Source organism: Taudactylus pleione, unplaced genomic scaffold, assembly GCF_031769625.1.
Source record: "Taudactylus pleione unplaced genomic scaffold, aTauple2 ptg000398l, whole genome shotgun sequence".
NCBI classification, from domain to species: Eukaryota; Metazoa; Chordata; class Amphibia; order Anura; family Myobatrachidae; genus Taudactylus; species Taudactylus pleione.
Window position 1 is genome coordinate 2,780,188 of NW_028284800.1, and position 20,644 is coordinate 2,800,831.

General features: G+C 41.7%; 1 protein-coding gene across 1 annotated transcript in view; it reads left to right on the forward strand.

Annotated features, from left to right (window-relative positions):
- GORASP1 (golgi reassembly stacking protein 1) overlaps positions 1–19,045 on the forward strand; it is a 77,806-nt gene extending 58,761 nt beyond the window's left edge. The window contains exons 3-9 of the mRNA XM_088446433.1: positions 6,741–6,944; positions 7,067–7,153; positions 8,691–8,821; positions 9,151–9,295; positions 9,919–10,063; positions 13,378–13,530; positions 17,905–19,045. Of these exons, the coding sequence (XP_088302559.1) occupies positions 6,741–6,944; positions 7,067–7,153; positions 8,691–8,821; positions 9,151–9,295; positions 9,919–10,063; positions 13,378–13,530; positions 17,905–18,140 (1,101 nt within the window). The 3' untranslated portion in view covers positions 18,141–19,045. The remainder of the gene's footprint in view (positions 1–6,740; positions 6,945–7,066; positions 7,154–8,690; positions 8,822–9,150; positions 9,296–9,918; positions 10,064–13,377; positions 13,531–17,904) is intronic.
- The last annotated feature ends 1,599 nt before the right edge of the window (positions 19,046–20,644 follow it).

Genomic DNA, 20,644 nt, shown 5'->3' on the forward strand with positions numbered 1-20,644 from the left:
CAGCAGGTCTTGTGGGGTGTTCCCGGTATGCAGTGGTTAATACCTACCAAAAGAGGTCCAAAGCAGGACAACCGGAAAACCGGTGACAGGATAATGGGCGCCGAAGGCTCATTGATGCGTGTGGGGTGCAAAGGCTAGCCCGTCTGGTCCTATCCCGCAGAAGAGCTGCTGTAGCACAAATTGCTGAAAAGGTAAATGCTGGCTATAATAGAAAGGTGTCAGAACACACTGTGCTTCGCAGCTTGCTGCTTATGGGGCTGCATACCAGTCAGAGTGCCCATGCAGACCCCTGTCCACCCTTTTATGGCAAATGTATACCCTAATGGCAGTGGGCTCTTTCAGCAGGATAATGTGGCCTGTCATACTTCAAAAATTGCTCAGGAATGGTTTGAGGAACATGACAGAGTTCAAGGTGCTGATTTGGCCTCCAAATTCCCCACATCTAAATCCTATTGAGCATCTGTGGGCTGTGCTGGAAAAACAAGTCCGAGTCATTGGGGCCCCACCCTGCAACTTACAGGACTTAAAGGATCTGCTGAAAACATTTTGGTGCCAATAATCACAGGACACCTTCAGGTGCTTGCGGCGTCCATGTCTCAATGAGTCAGATCAGTTTTAGCAGCACGAGGGGGGACCTACACAGTATTAGGTAGGGGGTTATAATGTAATGGCTGATCGGTGTGTGTAATAAAATCCTGCCTCTCAAACTGAGAAAAGCAGCACTGTTGAACATAGTGCCAACGTGGAGCCATGTGCTGTGCCTAAAACTATTATAAATTGTGAAAGGGTTATTATGCTGGCTTCTTTCCATGGCCGTCCTCTTCCAGACCCAGTCCCTTTCACATCCCATGTCACTTTCATGACTATAGACATCATACCAGAAACAACAATGGAGTCAGTCCCTATTAGGGACTTCTCAGAGAATTCTCCAATCCAATAAAAAATGCCTATTTCCACTACTTGCAGCGGAGGGGTGCGAATTGACTGATAAATGAGATTTGAGAGAAATGCATGAAAATATGGGGAGACCATCCTGGACCCCCCAAAATGGATAATTTCATTAGCAGGACTATATAGAAGGCTGTTTGTGGCCATTAGGAAGGTACTGTAGGTTTTTAAATGGTGTCAAATGGCTTATTTGTGTTTTTTTGTTTTTTAAATACAAAAAAATTATAAAAAAAAAAAAAACTTTTTTCGTTTAATCTCAAACGAATTAAACGAAAAATGCAAAGAAAAAAATAGGAAAAAAGCTGATTTTGGGGTACTTTGAGGGCACCTTGAAAAAGAAAAATCATAAAAACAATTATATTTCAACTAAAACATTATTGTAATTAAATTTGGGGTGCCTAACCTAATGAAAAAGTTGATTTTGGGGTAATTTGAAGACCATTTTCTTTTACCCCACCAAAAAATTACGTTGTTATTGGACTAATTAAGCTAATTGGAAACTTCCAAATGACTACTTAGTCATTAGGGGGGGGGTCCAAGGGGGTTCAGCACAGTGTCGCGACATTTTAACCTTAAAATAAAGTTTTTCCTTCCCAACTCACCCTCAGGGAGATGCGAGTAGAAAGTTGCGAATTCAGTCTGACTGATTCAGCGAGAGCTGCTAATTGGATTGCAAAATGAATTCGCTATGCGAATTCGAAGTGAAAATAGCAACTCGCAATTTGCACCTAACTGGATTGACCCCAGTGTTTTGTTTTTTTTGTTTGCTTGTTTGTTTTTTTAAACAATTTTATTGATAGACTAACATGCAAAACAAAAAGCAAGTTACAATGTCATGTATAAAATTAAGTATGAACACACCTTTTAACATTTAACATGTGGACAATGACAGAAATGTTACTGACAAAATAATACACAGGTTAGGTATATATACTTCCCACAAAAGAGAAAATTAGTAATGCAACCAATCCTCTCATTTAAAAGGGTATTCCTGAACTCAGGGTTTCCAATTGTACCAAGTTGTTAAAATAAAACATTTTCTTAAGGCTTCTTTTAAAACATCTGAAACCGTGTGAAAATACGGAAGCCAAGTTTTTTTTATTACGTAAGGAAGTCTCTGTCCAATCCATAAAAAATAGAAAAGAAAATTTGGTGCAAAATAAATTTATAGGAATGGTAGAAGTGGAAATCTGCTGTGATAGAATAGCTTTCTTGGCAGCTGCTGCCAATTGTTTAATACAATAATCACTTCACTTTATATATAATTTTTTTTTTTTTTTTTTTTTTTTTATGTTAGTGCTATCATATCATTGTCTTTGTCTTGGGAAAATGTAGTATAGGTTTCTCTGCTTTAAAAGAGACCTTTATGACAACTCCCAGGCAGCAAAGGCTCAGACTACAGAAGCGATACATTATCCATTACCCATATACAGTCAGGTGCATAAATATTGGGACATTGACAGAATTTTCATATTTTGGCCTCTATTCACCACCACAATGGCTTTGAAATGAAACAAACAAGATGTGCTTTAACTGCAGACTTTCAGATTTAATTTGAGGGTAATTACATCCAAATCAGGTGAACGGTGTAGGAATTACAACGGTTTCTATATGTGCCTCCCACTTTTTAAGGGGCCAAAAGTAATGGGACTATCAACTCAAAAGCTATTTCATGGGCAGGTGTGGGCTATTCCCTCGTTATTTCATATCAATTAAGCAGGTAAAAGGTCTGGAGTTTATTCTAGGTGTGACATTTGCATTTGGAATGAGTTGCTGTCGACTCTTAATATGAGATCCAAAGAGCTGTCACTATCAGTGAAGCAAGTCATCATTAGGCTGAAAAATCAAAACAGACCCATCAGAAAAACATTAGGTGTGGCCAAATCAACTGTTTGGAACATTCTTAAAAAGAAAGGATGCACCGGAGAGCTCAGCAACACCAAAAGACCCGGAAGACCATGGAAAAGAACTGTGGTGGATAACAGAAGAATTATTTCCCTGGTGAAGAAAAACCCCTTCACAACAGTTGGCCAAATCAAGAATACTCTCCAGGAGGTAGGTGTATATGTGTCAAAGTCAACAATCAAGAGAAGACTTCACAAGAGTGAATATAGAGGGTTGAGCACAAGATGTAAACCATTGGTGAGCCTCAAAAACAGGAAGACCAGATTAGAGTTTGCCAAACAACATCTAAAAAAGCCATTACAGTTCTGGAACAACATCCTATGGACAGATGAGACAAAGATCATCTTGTACCAGAGTGATGGGAAGAGAAGAGTATGGAGAAGGAAAGGAACTGCTCATGATCCAAAACATACCACCTCATCAGTGAAGCATGGTGGTGGTAGTGTCATGGCGTGGACATGTATGGCTGCCAATGGAACTGGTTCCCTTGTATTTATTGATGATGTGACTGCTGACAAAAGCAGCAGAATGAATTCTGAAGTGTTTTGGGCAATATTATATGCTCATATTCAGTCAAATGCTTCAGAGCTCATTGGACGGCGCTTCACAGTGCAGATGGACAATGACCCAAAGCATACTGCAAAAGCAACCAAAGCGTTTTTTAAGGCTAACAAGTGGAATGTTATACAATGGCCAAGTCAATCCCCTGACCTGAATCCGATTGAGCATGCATTTCACTTGATGAAGACAAAACTGAAGGGAAAATGCCCCAAGAACAAGCAGGAACTGAAGACATTGCAGTAGAGGCCTGACAGAGCATCACCAGGGATGAAACCCAGCGTCTGGTGATGTCTATGCGTTCCAGACTTCAGGCTGTAATTGTCTGCAAAGGATTTGCAACAAAGTATTAAAAAGTGAAAGTTATGTTGGGCATACATTATGCAATAATCTGTCAGATATCTGTCCAATCTGGCTGGTTGGAATGAAAATCTGGTAATGTATGGGAGCAAATGACAATAGAAATTTGCTCCCAAACACTAGACAATGGACCAGATTTTCCTTCCCACCAGACAGATTTGACAGATAATTGTAGAGTGTATGCCCAGCATTAGATTTAGGATTGTTTAGTTTGTCCCATTACTTTTGGCCTTAAAAAGTGGGAGGCACATATAGAAACCGTTGTAATTCCAACACCGTTCACCTGATTTGGATGTAATTACCCTCAAATTAAATCTGAAAGTCTGCAGTTAAAGCACATCTTGTTTGTTTCATTTCAAAGCCATTGTGGTGGTGAATAGAGGCCAAAATATGGAAATTCTGTCAATGTCCCAATATTTATGCACCTGACTGTATCACTTTCAGAGACACGAAAATATCTCGTACCTCAAGAACTCATGTTTTTGTCTTCTCCACAAACCTCCTAGTTACGTTCTGCATCCTATCTCTGAAAGGAGAAGTCTGTAGTGTCCAGCACTATTTATTCCTGATCTGTGGTATTTCATCACTAGGCTCTTTTTCAGGGACACATCAAGCTAGGTTAATTTTAAAGTCCCTGTAATCCTCCCGAGAGACTAATTGCTGGGCACACACTGCAGGCTTACATCAAACCCTGTTGAGTTGGTCGTGTTGAATCTGGCAGCTGCTGATTATGCGTCTTATAAGCATTACTGTGCTATGTGTATTACTCTGATACAGAGACACAACCCCATGAAAAACAAGAATCTCATTAATACAGTATGTGCTAAAATGTTATCATCATGTTATTGTCCAATCTCTGATGTTGTGTCTATAATGTTCCAGCAGATTACTTCTGTCTAGATTAGAGAATATGAAATACACTACCCTATCAGAGCATGGAAGCTTATATTTCCTTCTACCTAACTTCCTTATTACATGATGGTGCTGTTACTATTACATTGTAGAGGGAATGTAGGCTATCCTATGTTACATTTTTACATTTTTATTTTCATATTTTTATATTCCTATTTCAATCAAGATACTCAGACCTGTTTCTACATAAAAAATAAGCATGGTACAGATGTGCCCTTATACATCTTTGCTGCAGTCGCGCTATAAAGCTCCTCTCGGCGCGTCAGGTCCCGTGAGACTCTGCAGCTCCAGACATCTTTTTTTTCCCGAAAATGTGTCTAAGTCGCAATGCGATGTCATTAGGACGCACCAGCAAACTGTGTTGATTCATTTGATATGTAACACTTCTCTATGCGGCTGAGTCTCTGAATCTGTATAAGATGTGCTACAATGTAGCGGCTGCACCTTTTTTTCATTCCAAGTTCCGTTGTGCTTCATATACAGACTCAGGTGCACACAGATGTACAAGTGTCACATATAAAATGTATCAGCACAGCCTGCTGGTGAGTCCGGGGATGTATCTATAATGGGTACAGGGTGTGTGGTGCACACGGGCCCCTGGGTCTAGGGGCATCCACACCGCACACCCTGCACCCATATTTAGTTATACTTACCTTTCTGCAGTCTCCAGAGTGCTACGCTGTAGCCGCAAAAATCACAGGGAAAATGGCGGCGGACATATTACCAGTGACTCGCGCATGCACAGAATAGATGTCCCCGGGAAGAAAGCGTGGGCACCATTTTTCTGGAGACCCGCACATGCGCAGTAAATTCTGGTCATTAAGCCAGAATCTACTGCGCTGCCAAAGAGGAGGGGGTCCAAACGGAGGCTGCACATGGGTCCCCTAATCCCTTAAAATGCCCCTGGGCGGGTCCTAGTCACATCGCATTGTGGCTCAGATGCATTTTCAGCAAAAAAAAGATGCCCAATGCCAGCAGAGTAGCACAGGACCTGGCGGCTCACTCACGCCAGGCATGTCGCGCCACGTGGCGTATTAGGGCTAGATGTATGAGGGCACATCAGTATATATTCTTTTTTCTTGTTAAGTATTTTTTATTTTTCTCATTTTAAAGTAGCAAACTAAGTCAGTATAAGTGCCAATGCAGTGGTAATTGGTATAGAACAGAACATCAGGTAGTAAGCACAACCTGCCATAAGACAATGTTGTTGAGTTATGATAAGTAGTAATGATGTCAGGTATTTAAAGGGGAAGTAATGTATACCTTATTTGTTTCATTATACACAACTGTTGAATTTTGTAATTATCAGTATAGTAATATTGTATAATGACTGCTATAAGAAGGTGCTAGACAACTCAAAGAGGGGAGAGTGACTAAGCAGGGGTGTAGTAGGTATTACCGCCGGCCGCATGGCAGGTGGTTCAAATCCCGACAGCGGCAGCCCGACATGAGTGAAGATCCCGATCGTCCCTAAGGTAAGTATCGCTAACCTAATTCCCACCCCTAAACATAACCCTCCCGTAGGGGTGCCTAACCCTAACCTCCCCCCCCAAGTGCCTAAGCCTAACCCCCCCCTTCCCCGCAGCCTAAACCTAAGTCCCCTGGGGGGGTACCTAACCATCCTCTCCCCCCCAGGGTGCCTAACCCTAACCCCCCCTTCCCCTAGCCTAAACCTAACCCTCCCAGGGGGGTGCCTAACCCTAAGTCCCCCCCCTTGGGGCCCTAAACCTAACCCCCCCCCCACACACACACGCTGCTGTCCGCGTCCGGCTTACCTTCGTTCGGTATGCCTGTCATTAGTACCACGCCGGGATTAGAAAGTCTGGAAGCCGGCGGTCAGCATTTAGACCGTCTGCTTCCAGAGTACATCCCCCTAAGCAGATATAGATATAAAAATGTAACCTTGCTCCTGAAATGGAAGGTAAACTTGTTGTTGTTATTGATTTTTCTTCTGCAGCATACATAAAGTATTGTTTTCCCCATATTGTTTGTTTGAATAGAAATAAGTGATTAGCAAATTGCATTGGTCAATATGTGATGTGTGTCTGTATTTTCAGAATAAAGAAAATAGTATGTTTAAAGATCTCCTGAAAGCCAACATGGAGAAGCCAGTGAAGCTGGAGGTGTATAACACAAAGACAATGAAAGTGCGCGAGCTGGAAGTCACCCCCAGTAACATGTGGGGCGGCCAGGGGCTTCTTGGGGCCAGTGTGCGATTCTGCAGCTTCCAAGGAGCCAATGAACATGTATGGCACGTGCTGGTAAGTGGTATAGAGATATTTACTTCAGCCTACGGGATTGTTTGATAGGACAAGTGAACATACAACCCCTATTGAGTAAACTTGCGCTGATCTAAATTAATTTCACATTATCGTTTCTTTAGGATGTGGAGCCAAATTCTCCTGCAGCTTTGGCCGGTCTGCAGCCACATACGGATTATATTGTAGGGGCAGACCAGATTTTACAAGAGGTTTGTGCTTTTTTTTGGGGGGGGGGACGTATAGTATTTGGAAGTTGCTGCATGCGTTTATATATGGTGAAATCAAAAGTAATATGTCTGTTTTAAAAGTTGTAGGTAGAAATGATAGAGAGAGCTCTCCCCGCAGTACCATCAGGGATGTAACTATAAATGGCCAAACTTTATAGAAACTTCACCAGGGTTCTCATGAATGATAAACACATACCATGTGCTTATCTTGCGCCAAATAAACACAATTCAATAAAAATAAGGTAATTAATTAGTAGGCCACACGGTGCGATAAAAACGTAACTTATTAACTAGTTATTTATTTTCAGTTTTAATAACTATTTGAAATGAACGTGTTTACATATATACAAATAATTGACAGCTTTTGAAAAATAGCGCTTACCTGAGATGTCTTACCATATACCAAGCCGTTCTATAATTCACATAGAATAAGAATTTATTGTACAACATAAGAGAAATTTGGTTTTACTAAATTTAGATTTTGAGAACTAACTGAATTAATAGTTTACAATCTAAATTCTGAGGTCAGGATAGAACTGAACAGTTATATATGTTTGTTAATAAAAACAACGGATAATTACCGTATATACTCTAGTATAAGTCGACCCGTATATAAGCCAAGGTACCAAATTTTACCACAAAAAACTGGGAAAACTTATTGACTCGAGTATAAGCCTAGGGTGGGAAATGCAGCAGCTACTGGTAGTAATCCCCCCCCCCCCCGGTAGTGCCCCCAGTAGCAATATCCCCCCTGGTAGTGCCCCCAGTATTAATCCCCCCCTGGTACTGCCCCAGTAGTAATATCCCCCCTGGTACTGCCCCCAGTAGTAATATCCCCCCTGGTACTGCCCCCAGTAGTAATACTCCCCCTCTGGTAGTGCCCCCAGAGGGTGCGTACCATGCGGGCATGACTCGAGTATAAGCCGAGGGGGTGCTTTTTCAGCACAAAAAATGTGCTGAAAAACTCGGCTTATACTCGAGTATATACGGTAAGTAATTTTACAGCCTCTTGTGAATGTAATGTATAGATATGTATTTAGAAGGAGAATATTCTGCGTATCCGCGTCATGAAAGAGACACATAATTGTGAGACATACACACAAATATTGTTGTGGCCTGGAGAGGAACAGGGAAGTACAGGCTGATGGACAGGCCTGTACGAAGGGTCAGCATGCTGGTGGGCTGAGTTTAGAATAAACATGGACAGTGGAAAGGGTTCTCTGAGCACTTTATTCTCTATTATTGTGCATCACGTGTTGCACAGTTTTTTTCATTGACTTGCTTTACTCAGATCGTCACTGCTCGGCTCCCTTTTGTCTCTACATTAATGTTTCATACACCTAAACCTACCTTGACAAATGCTCTATAGAATAGTGAAAACTGCATCAAAATCCGTGCAGTGATTCTCGAGATTAGCCCAAACAAACAGACGGACGCCTACTAGGGACTTTATTTTATACTATGCATAGAACCTGTCATTTCTCACACCTGTACGTTTTGTTTGTCTACCTTGTTCTAGTCTGAAGATTTCTACGCCTTGATAGAATCTCACGAGGGGAAACCATTGAAGCTGCTGGTTTATAACACTGATACAGATTCTTGCAGGGAGGTGTTTGTAACCCCTAATGGAGCATGGGGCGGTGAAGGAAGGTACCTTGTCTTGTGTGTGTTTCTATATGTGTATATGTCAAATTTAGGATAAATAAAGTATATCAAGCACTGGTATATATAGCTTTGTAATATAGGAATATTTATCACTTCATTTTAATCAATGTTCAATCTGAACGGTTGACACTATAAAAAAGTAAACTACTTGACACTACCAAATGCTGGGTGTGAAATAAGTAATTTCCACTTTAATATAATTTTAGGAAGATTTTTTGGCTTTCTCTTGTATCTGTAAACACATCATACAATGTAAGTGACTCTGTCTGGCTTAGGATGGGAGATGATGATGATGTTTTGGTGTTCTCTCGTAGCTTGGGCTGTGGTATCGGATATGGTTACTTGCACCGGATTCCTTTACAGCCTGTTACGCCAAAGAAAGATAATGAAATTAAACTCCCTTCACCGCTGCCACTTGACCCAGAGCCAGTTGTACCGCCAACCAATGGATATAGCGAGGTATGAGGCTGCCTTAAATATTATCATAAAAAGTAAAATGTTTTGTTACCTGGTGAGCGAGTGGTGTCCTGTAATCAGGGTTTTATTTTTGAACCGGTGAGAATATACCGTGCCTTGTACATCGCTTGGTGTTCACTAGATCTTTCTTGCTAGAGTCCAGTCACACCATTATCCTGTCCCAGTCAGCATGCTAGGATGCTTAGTAGAACAATAAAGCAGCCAAGAATAGACTGTTTTGCATATTCTTATCTATAGTGAATAAAATGAGAATACCAACGTTTAATTTTTTCTTTATTATCTTTATACACACACCTATCTTTATTATCCACTTTAAACTGCACTAGCACAGGGGAATTACAGTCCCCTACAGAGATAAAGGGAAAACACTGTAGTAACCATAGTAGTTAATTGCAACTTCTTTCATCTACCAGCTTAAAACTCAGACCAGCCCAGGTGTTGTAGTGAGGTTTTTGTTGTAAAGAGGGTCACGTATAGTAGAAGTAGTAAGCAAGTGTGGTTCTTGTCTGTCTGTACCCTAGAGGTACGTGAATGGGTCCTAGGTTTATTGGGAAACACGTTGATAGTTTATGGCTGTAAATGTTTTCTGTTCTCTCTGCTATCAGGCTCCCCTGCAGGCGCCAGAAACACCAACTGACACAGCGGATGAAGCTCTGGCACAGGCGGAATCACAGGCACAAGAGGCACAAGTCAGTCCCGGTGAACACACACTTGTTCTCCCACCACCTGTGCAGAGACTGGTAGATCCAGGTATTACATAAGCTTGGGTGATCATAAAAATAAAATGAATAAGAAATGTTCCACAGTATGTAAATGTATATACTCATGAATAGGTATGTTTAGTCCACAAACGTGTCCAGCACTTCTGTACCAATGATTTGGCCAGCTCATTCCAAGTCCTAAAGAAGGTCACTTGCTTGCCGGAATCTTACCTGTTATTCATGACCTGCGTATGTACATGTTATATTGCACAAACCTATGTTTGAGTCCCTCTCTTTTGCAATTCCCCCTATTACTCTCTATTACTCCCCCTATTACTCCCATGGGAACGCCTACCGTCTAGGGCCGGCCCCACTGACATCACAAGTGATGTCAGTGGGAGTGCTTTTGGCTCTGTTAGAGCCAAAAGCACTCCAGGGCTTGTGGCAACGAGACCCTACCACAAGGGTCTCGTCGCAAGCCCGATGGTCGTGATGGTCTTAACCATCGCGACCATCATTTTGGCCGCTCGCTATAGCTGTGGGTGGTCACCCACAGCTATGCGAGCGGCCAGGAGGCCGCTCTCATAAAAGAGAGGGATGGCCCTGATTCAGAGCGAGTGCTCTGTCAGAGTGTCCGGCTCTGAATCAGGGCCACAGTCCCTAATACAGTGGTTCCCAAACTGGGTGCTGCGCGCTGGAGGTCCAGGACTAAATTCAATTAATTATGGTCTATATGATTGACAAAACAAGTGCTTGTGGCTGCCAGTCATAAAATATATGGACAAACATAAGTGCAATCCTGTCTACCACCACATAACTGAGCCTAAGGATGGCAGGTAAGCACAATTTACTTGATTTAAGAATTTTTGCTGAATTTCTCAAAAAGAAACTTTTGGCCTAGGGCGCCGTGAATAAAAATGCTGATACTCTTGTGCGTCGAGATTTAAGAAAGTTTGGGAACCTCTGTACTAATATAATGGTGGCTGCTTGTTCCTTGTTTCCCAGAAGATTGTTTGGTAAAGAGATCTATAGGGTTGAAATGAAAAGCGCCCTCTAGTGTAGTAATTAGAGTATTTGTGAGAAAATAATATGACAAACTTGCTTATCTGCGATTACTGATTCCCACCAATAGAAGCAGGGGTAGACGGCAACACTTGCTGAAAATGAGATAACATATGTATAATTCTCTAGGATCCAATACGGTCCTCCTCGGTTTATGTCTCCAGCATTGATCATAAAATAACAGAAAGTTGGATGCTAAACACAGTGTAATCATTTGTAAACAAAATATTTCCAATAATAAATAAAAAAAATCCACACGTACAAAAAACATAAAATTATAAAGGTTATACGGTGTCCTATTCCCCTTCCCCTTCCTTTGGGGAAACAAGTGGCCAATCCAGGATGTATTTATAAAATCCAAATTCATATATTTCACTTGGTCCAGGAAGAACGAGTCTTACAGTATGTTCTAGAGAGAGCAACAATTCCATCGCTTTCCTTTAATTGTTGGACTTATTGGATTATTTTATTTTGTACTCAGGATACATTAATATAAATTTGTCAGAAAATAAATAGTCTACTACACTAGAGGGCGCTTTTCATGTAATGCATTGCTTGCTAATGACATTGGTGCCACTGTATCTCTCCAGCACTGTGCTGCTGCTTCCACTTGATCAAGTCCCTGCTAGAACTCGAGTGAGTGAATAAACCATCATATCAGTCAGACAGCGAAGGTTTGAAAATAGCAGGTCAAGCAGTGATACAGCTATGGCAAGCCAAAGTGGCATTTGTTTAGTCAAGCACCAGAAGAAAATACAAGTAATCATTTAAATAACTAAATTTGAGTTACAAAAAAATGTTAAATATATTTTATATGATATTTGCTGTATTTTAATTATTTTTTTCCTGAAGGTGGGCGGGGTGGAACTAGATCAGCAAACCTCATGACAACATTTATAGGAGTTGTAAGTCTATCCTGCGGCCACAGCTAAGCTTTTCTGCGCTTGAGCAATGGTCTAACAGGCAGTGGCAGAACTACTTCTGTTACAGGGTGCGCAGTGTCTACAGCACCCCCCTCACATACAGGGCCCATAGCCAGGTCCGAAATAAGCATTTCTGTTACCCGGGGGCAAGGCAGTAATATGGCGCCCCATGTAAGGTGACATCAAGGTCCCCCCAGCAGTACAGTAAAGGGACACTGGGGTGTCCCCCAGCAGAACAGTAAGGAAACTAACCTCATTACCTGCTGCTGCCAGACACAGCAATGTCCTCCATCTGCTACTGCTGGTTACTTGCCCAGCTCACTCAAAAGTCGCTGGGAAGGTGCGGCCTGCAAATAGGAAGTGTCTTTCTTTGAACGCAGGGGGCAGGGATTGGTGAAATGCACAACGCGGGGGAGGGGACAGAGAGAAGGCAGGTTGCATGAAAAGGAGGAGGTCTCAGGAGGAAGGCAGGGGGTGGGGACATAGGACAGGTCTCAAAAGGAAGGCAGGGGGCTGGCCTCAGGAGGAAGGCGGGGGGAGCAGAGGACAGGGATCTGAAGGCAGGCAGGGGGCGGAGACAGAGTGATTGGGAGAAAGGCAGTGAGTGGTGCTCTAGTGGAACGCAGAATGCTTGGTCAGAGGGAATAAACGGGGTAGGGAGGCAGAGGGACAGTGTTCGGAAGGCAGGGAGTGGAGACCTAGAACGAGGCTTGGGAAGAAGGAAATGACAGATGGCCAGTCTGGCCTTGTCTCCGACCATCTTCTTGGCATCCCCTCAAATCCGGCATCCGGGGCATTGTCTCCCCTTCCCCCCTAGTTGCGGCCCGGCCGTAGCTGCTCCTCCCCCTGCAATAGCAGTTGATCCATTACTGGGAATTTTTTAGCCCTCAAAAATAAAGAGATATATTTATAATTGTAATTTTCATTAAATAAAATACTGATCATGCGATTAGCTAGATCAGCGTTAATGTTAATTCATTCTTTTTGTGTTTCTCTATTCTATCTTTTTTCTTCATCATTGCAGTAGGGGATCAGCCACCCATTAGCGGGCTAATGTCTAAAAAGGCCGGGCAGGTAGTTGTGATCATGGTCTATGCGGACAAGTCATTCACTATTGCAGCATTACAGTCCCGTAGAACCAATGTTGTAATAGTGAATAATGAGGCTGTGATAGTCATTACCCGACCATACCAATACCCACTTCAAGAGCTTCTGAGGGGTGTGACCTAGGGAGAACGTGCCCCCTTGCCCCTGATTTTGCATCTCATGCCTGGATGGCTAGATTTGCCCATTTTGGTCCTTCATGTGTGCAAAATTTACTTCATAATCGATCTGGAATCGAAACTGAAATGTACTTGTTTTTTTTTTTTCACATTAGGGTTTCCAAACAATTCTGACCTTCCAGTGCCTGAGATTCCAGACATAACAAAGCTGCTTGATGTGACATCACCAGCCTTTCCTCATGTGAAACCGGATCTTCCCACAGGAACAGACAAGATTCTGAGCGCTGAAGAGCTGAATGCTTACATTGGTACGTACTGAATGTTCTATCACTAGTCATGTAGTGTAGTTACTGTACAAAGATGACAGAACAATAGGAGAGTCAGGGTACTGTTATCCCATTCTGCATGCCTTGCTCTATCTCTGTCACCCATACTTTGACCATTAGCCAGTGAAAGTGCTGCCCACCATGTTAACATTGGGCTTTACAACTTTGCGTTGTGTTAACACATACAAAGAAATTGATATTGCACTATAGTGCATGCACATTGCTGAGGGGTTGTAGTCCGGATCCCTTCAGTTAGAATCCTGACGGTGAGTATTAAGATTAGGTTTAGGCACTAGGGGGAGGGTTTAGGGTGAGTTGCTGGGGGGGACGGTTAGGGTGGGTTAGGGAGAGGGTTAGAATACTCAACAACATGGGTCGGGATTCCAAAGCCGGCATTGTGACTGTCAGGATTCTGACCTTCTGGGTGTTTTTGGACATTCTCTGCTGAGCATTTCCACAACCAGACCAGTCGTGCTGTCAGGACAAACCGTGATCTCGAACCTCCCTATATTTGTATTCTCATATTAAGCTTTCAGTGAATTTTAAGTTCCATTATTAAATATTAAATATGACAATGTGTAGAACTCAATCTGATCATGCTCTGTAATTTATTTCAATAAAAACTTGTTGTTTTGATAACATATTAGAGTTTTAGCTGTGACACCAATGGGTAATAACTTGTTTTCTCAAGCAGTCATTGGGGAACACTAGAAAATACCATGTGTATAGTCTGTGGTGCAAAGTGCCTGGGCACTTTAAAACTGACAAAAAAATGCTGATCCCCCTCGTTTTGTGAAGTGTCCACCAGAAGCCTGGTTGAAGTTTCTAGGCAAGTTATGTGGTTCCTTCTTTAATGGTGAGCGGGTTTGCAGCTGGATTTCATATCCTGCACAGGGGAGATAGAAGCAAGGTATCCTGTGCTGGGGAAGGTCAAGCATTGAGAATGGATAAGGGGGCTCTCCTTTGGATGGCCTCCTCCCTACTGTTCTGGGACTTTGGGCAAAGTTCCATCCCTTTAAGACTTCCTCACTTGTGTCACTTCCAATTTGCCAAGTTCCAGAATAGGCACCCAGCAGCAGTCTATTGTTTGCAGTCTCATCTGCCGGGAAGTAGTGATTATGGATGCTGTTTTTTTTTCTGCTGGCACATTTTGCCTGTATCTTTTATAGCGCTACACATCATCCTAGATTTTGTAACTGAATGTATCCTTTTCTTCTCTTGCTTCATTTCAATGTCTAGGAAGGTTAGTACGTCTGGTGATCTGCCTGGAGAAGGGACATTTTTTTCCTGCTCTAGATTCCGTCTGCATGGTGGAGGACCAGCAACATTGTATTGCCCAAAGAGAAGGCATACTTATGCTCCAGGCTATTATTGAGCTATAGCAACTCACCAAATGCTAATGGGTGTCAAGCTGGCATTCTTTCTTTTTTTCTCCCGGGTGGGGTCAGGGTTGTCTTAAGAGCAGTGTGGGCCCTGGGCAAAGCAATGCACAGGGGCCCCTACCCACCCATTCACGGGAAAAAAATGTAAATGGTCAATAAAATTAAACCCTCCTGCATGCCCATTAGACCTCCCACACATGCAGAGAGACTCTGTCTGACTGGTCTGAAGCCGGCGGATGAAGTGGAACTGAGGTGAGTACTCGTCAACGGGGGAGGATGGGGTGGAGGAGGTTAGATCAGAATACAGTGCACCGGCGGACGGCTTATAAAAATATCACAAATTTACCAACTGGCTGCCGGGGGGCCGGTTGGTGGGCCCCTACAAGCTTCGGGCCCTTGGGCAACTGCCCAACAAGCCCAGTGGAAGAGATGGCCTGGGTATCATGGGACATACAAGCAAGACCTTGATCTCCCTTTTGGCATGAACTCTGTAAGCACCTGATGACCCAACTGGATTTCATTCGATGACAGTGCAGGGTATCTTGAAACTTCTACTTCCTTTAATAGAGTTAAGATTGACGACACCTTTCCAGTACTTCTGCAAGAACAGGAGGAGTCCGCTTCTGACTTGTCCTCCCAAGAGGAAGGCAAGGTGGTGGGAGCATCTTGGGGTTTCCTTATGTCCTGGCGAGTGTTCCTGTGGGAAGTAGAGAGTGGGCCATCAAGTTTGTACCGATTGGCTCACATGGGAAATCGGAGATAGCTAGGAAATGGATATTTTGGACACTTTCTAATTAACTTAAAAATGAAGAGATTTATTTTCCTTCTACAGCTCAGGTCATATTACCCCTTTATCCTCTCCCTATTAAGGTTAAGGCAAATTGAGAAACTCAACTCTCGAAAGCCACTACTGTCATTCTGATTCCGAACACTGCTACCTTATGAGATAGCATATATAGGAAAATGTAGGCTTCTCTTAAACGGTTTTCACCAGAACTTAGCTTCACTTGGATCAATAAGGCTGCTGGGATATGTACGGCACTATTGGCTAGGGCAGTGGTTTCCAAACTTTTTTGAACCAAGGCACCCTAGAGTATCAGCATTGTTTTCACAGCACCCCTAAGCCAAAATGTTGTTACTGAGAAATTCAGAAAAAAAAATTAAAAGTAGTAAAGTGAAGTAAATTGTGCTTATCCGTCATCCTTAGGTTCTGTTATGTAGTAGTGGACAGGTTTACGCTTCTGCACACATATTTACATTACATTGACCATAAATAAATTGATTTAGTGCTGGACCACCAACCTGAGGCACCCCTGCAAGTGTCCCAAGGCACCCCAGGGTGCCACGGCGCACAGTTTGGGAACCACTGGGCTAAGGTATAAATAATAAACAGTGTAAATCCTGTGCTCTAACTTGATGGATGCTGTAAATAAAACACCATAAAAAATTGGTTTTTTTTGCAAACCCTCCTAGGGAACAAGGATAAATCGGAAAAAAAAAAGTCACTGACTTGCAAAAACAGTTCAAAGTAACATGAGGCGTAACTCAGAGTCAAAAAGTGCTTGTTTTCATCCACTTTCAATAATTCAACACTCCTTCCTTCTTTGAATGTGGCAGATGTTTAAATTTCCAACCGGTGTTCTCCGCGTATAAAACATATAAAGGCGAAAAGAAACGGGAAATAGTGTAATATTGCCTTTAATTATACATCACTATAAAAACAACAATTTCCAGATAATCCATCACCGGTGATGGATTATCTGGAAATAATTTTATTTGACTATTGGCTAAGTGCCTGGGTTGGGTTCTTATAGACCAGATTTTCTGCAGTTTGTGGGACTAGAAGGCAGGGTTTTGGCTTTGCTGGTCTTGGAGATCCTGTTCCATCCTAAACTGAAAACAATTATGTCCGAGGTCACTTGAGTGCAAGAGTTCTTTCTCCCTTATACCAAAGAAACCTAAGTTTTATTATTTCTGTCCTTGTGGTAAGGCGAGTACTCAGACCTCCCTGAGTCAGTCCAGTGTTTCCCATCGGTGGATTGCAGAGAGGTAGACAGGCTTGGACAACTATAAGAACAGCTACGAACTTCTGTCAAGCAGTCGGCATGACAGGTTGGCGGCTCACCCGGGTACACCTGTGGTAGGACCCTATCTGCTTCTGTTTCGGGACCAGTAGTTCAAATTTATCATAGACCTAGTCAGTCGGGATACATTATAGATCTCCTGAAGTCCCCATCCTGGTGCTTATTCCTGTTTATACAAAATGTATTGCCCAGAGGGAAGATATTCAGCCCCCTCTGTCCGCAGGAGTAATTACTCCAGACGTGGAAAAGCAGAAAGGTTTGGGTTTTTACTGAAATCTTTTTTTGGTCCCAGAAACCTTATGGTTCCTTTTGATCCATTCTGAACCTAAACATGTAGGTCATGGATCTTCAATATGACTTCTAAAATCTGTAATAATTTCCAGTAGGGGGTGTTTTATTTCTTACATTAAGCAAGATTTCCTATTGAACAATGAAGTGATGACACCATAACTCACTGATAAGAATTCACAGTATCCTCGTACACCTAGCGTATATATGCCACACGACACAAGATGCAACGAAAACCCGCTCACAGTATACCAGAAAAGTTAGGCCGTGGCTTTCACAGCCTGGAATTATTTTTACCCACGCAGAATTGAACTTGGCATGAGAAAAAAAATGCGACCACATCATAGCACTTCGTATAATGGTTCAAACTCACCCGCACACATGTACAAATGTTGATCAGTGTAATCTAGCAGAGCAGTTTCGTCGCTTCCAGTTGTTTTATAGTTGAGTCGTGCAGGACTTGGTGCCCAGGAAGGGGCTATTTGGTGTGACTGAAGCCGCAGTGTATGAGGATACATCTGTAATCTTATCTAACTTTTTAGTATAATGTCATTTGAAGAGTTTCAAATAATTTAACCATCTCTGTATTTTATTTGCAACAGAACAAGTCACAGTGTCTGAAGCCCCATCGTTTGATATCCCCTTGTCGCACTCCGATCTGGATCATAGTCTTGCCGGGCACGAATCTTTAATCTCATTTGAGGAGCTAGTGAGCAGCCCTTCTGAAGCCTCTCCAGAATGCGAGCCTCAGGCCGAAGTGGACAATACTGTCTCATCAGTAGAAGACGGAAACATCACAGAGGATTCTGCAAAAGAAGATGTTGAAACAAACGAATAACAGAAACCAAGAGAACTTGAGTCTTAGCTGAATTCATCTATTTTCCACTACAAAGTGATTGCAAAATGCATGACAGCTTACCACAAAATGGTTAAAATTTCTATTTTATTTTTTTAATTTTAAAGAGAACTTTAAGCATTTTTATTCAAAGAATAGATTTTAATTAATGATCTATTTATGCTTCTCGGATCTGTGTAGTGGGGTCATTGAATATGTTAAAGCTTTATATGCTGCAGCTATTCATCAAAGTACGTACGTTAAAACATTACATATCTTTATACATGTTGCCAAACTATGCATTTAATAACACCAGGGAACTAGCATTAGCACGAATCCTGGTAGTTTTTAGTTAAATATATGAACTTTTTTTTCTGTTTACAATGGTGATAAAAGCCTCATATATTCGAGGGTAGCACTACTGCACCCATATCTCAGCAATCTGTCAGGGAATGATAACTGAGTTGGAAATTTAATTCTCTTTAATCTAGACACTATGTAGGGTTTTGATTTATTTCTTTCAATTTTAAATAATAACATTATAAAGTAATATTCAGGGTTTGGTTGGGTAATTTTTTTTAAACTGTTGTATTAATAATTATAGTATTTAAGTTAAGATTGTTTTTATAACTGAAAATGCATGCAGACCCTTATAGTGCAACACTAGCCAATTATTTGCACTAAATCATATCAATAGCACAATGCATTAAAGTGCCTGTAAACTAGACATGACTGTTGCCGGAACTTTTGAGAAACTATTTACTTATCTTTATTGTTCCTACTTATTTTCCGGGAGAGATGCTATTATAGATTCTTGTCATTACAGTTGATATACCAGTATTTACGTAGATAAAAGGCTGTAGGGGACATCTATCAACCTTTTAGGAAGATAAAGTGGAGAAGTTGCCCGTAGCAACCAATTAGCTTTGAGCTATACAATTACAATTAGAAACTAATTGGTTGTTATGGGCAACTTCTCCACTTTACCTCTTTTGAAGGTTTGATACATCGCCTCCTGTTTGTGTTATTGTAAAAAGAGTCTAGTAAGGACTCAAAAGAAGTATATGTCCTATTTCCAAGTAGTTTTAATATTTTAATAGTATTTGAAGAATATAATAATTTGTGTGGCATTTACTAAACCCAAATACGTAAACGTTGGTGCTGGTTTTACTCTGACTTTCCATTAGATAAAATTGATAAAACGTAAGGTAATGAGTATTTTCTTGCCTCTTTAGCAAAACCGAAAAATATCTATCCATTGAATTACCAGAAGGCCAGTAGCATGAGTCAGAGACCCATATCTATGGCACCATTGCCCATGTTCCTCTGTATATTCGCTAATCTGTATAGGCCTGTTCTGTAATGTCATCACTGCATTTAGGACTTCTAAACTGCTGAACTTCAAGAAAGAAAGAAACTTTGCTGTACTAGGCAACTTCGTAAAGGTGTTAACTGTCCACAAAGGGATAGGATGTATAGTAGACTAGGTTCAAATACTCGCATAATTTCAGATATATTATTGACTCTACTAATAGATTATAGTACTATTTATGTAAGCGTTACTTTTTGTTATCGGTGGTACCTCTCAGCCCCTTGCATATTATATAGTAGCGTAGTTTTCTTATCGGTGGTACCTCTCAGTCCTCTGCATATTATATAGTAGCGTAGTTCTGTTATCGGTGGTACCTCTCAGCCCCTTGCATATTATATAGTAGCGTAGTTTTCTTATCGGTGGTACCTCTCAGTCCTCTGCATATTATATAGTAGCGTAGTTCTGTTATTGGTGGTACCTCTCATCCCTCTGCATATTATATAGTAGCGTAGTTCTGTTATTGGTGGTACCTCTCATCCCTCTGCATATTATATAGTAGCGTTGTTTTCTTATCAATGGTACCTCTCAGCCCTCTGCATATACAGTAGCGTAGTTTTGTTATCAATGGTACTTCTCAGCCGTCTTCAGTAGCCTAGTTCTGTTATCGGAGCATTTTCATTGTATCTTTTAACTGCTAGAGAAAACATACCGCTAGTTTGGGGATGGCTGTATTATGTATTACACAGAGACCTTTACTCTGACAATGTCTGTAATGTGCTGTTACAGCTTCATGGAACAGCAACGGCGCATCAAATTGCCCCAAAATAGCGGATTGTTGTACACCTCTATGGAGCTGTGAAGAATATCCGCTTGGCTACAGTAAGTGCGACATATGCACACACTAACAAGGATCACCACCTTGCTCCTAAGTGAATCGACCCCTATTCATTATCACAGCACGATATTCCTGTGTTCCCTCATTAGCCATGTTGCACTCTTTATATTCACATTGCTTATCTCTGTTTCTTAGTCAGGCTTCAGACCACAGTGTACTCTCTCCCATGCCAGATTTCCCTATACAGCAGAGTTTTTCTCCAGTAAAGAATGATTATAAATAATTGCCCATGTAGTGTGAAACATCTAATGAACCCCCAACTTCATTCCTGAACCATCAGAACGCTGTGGCAGCTGCAAT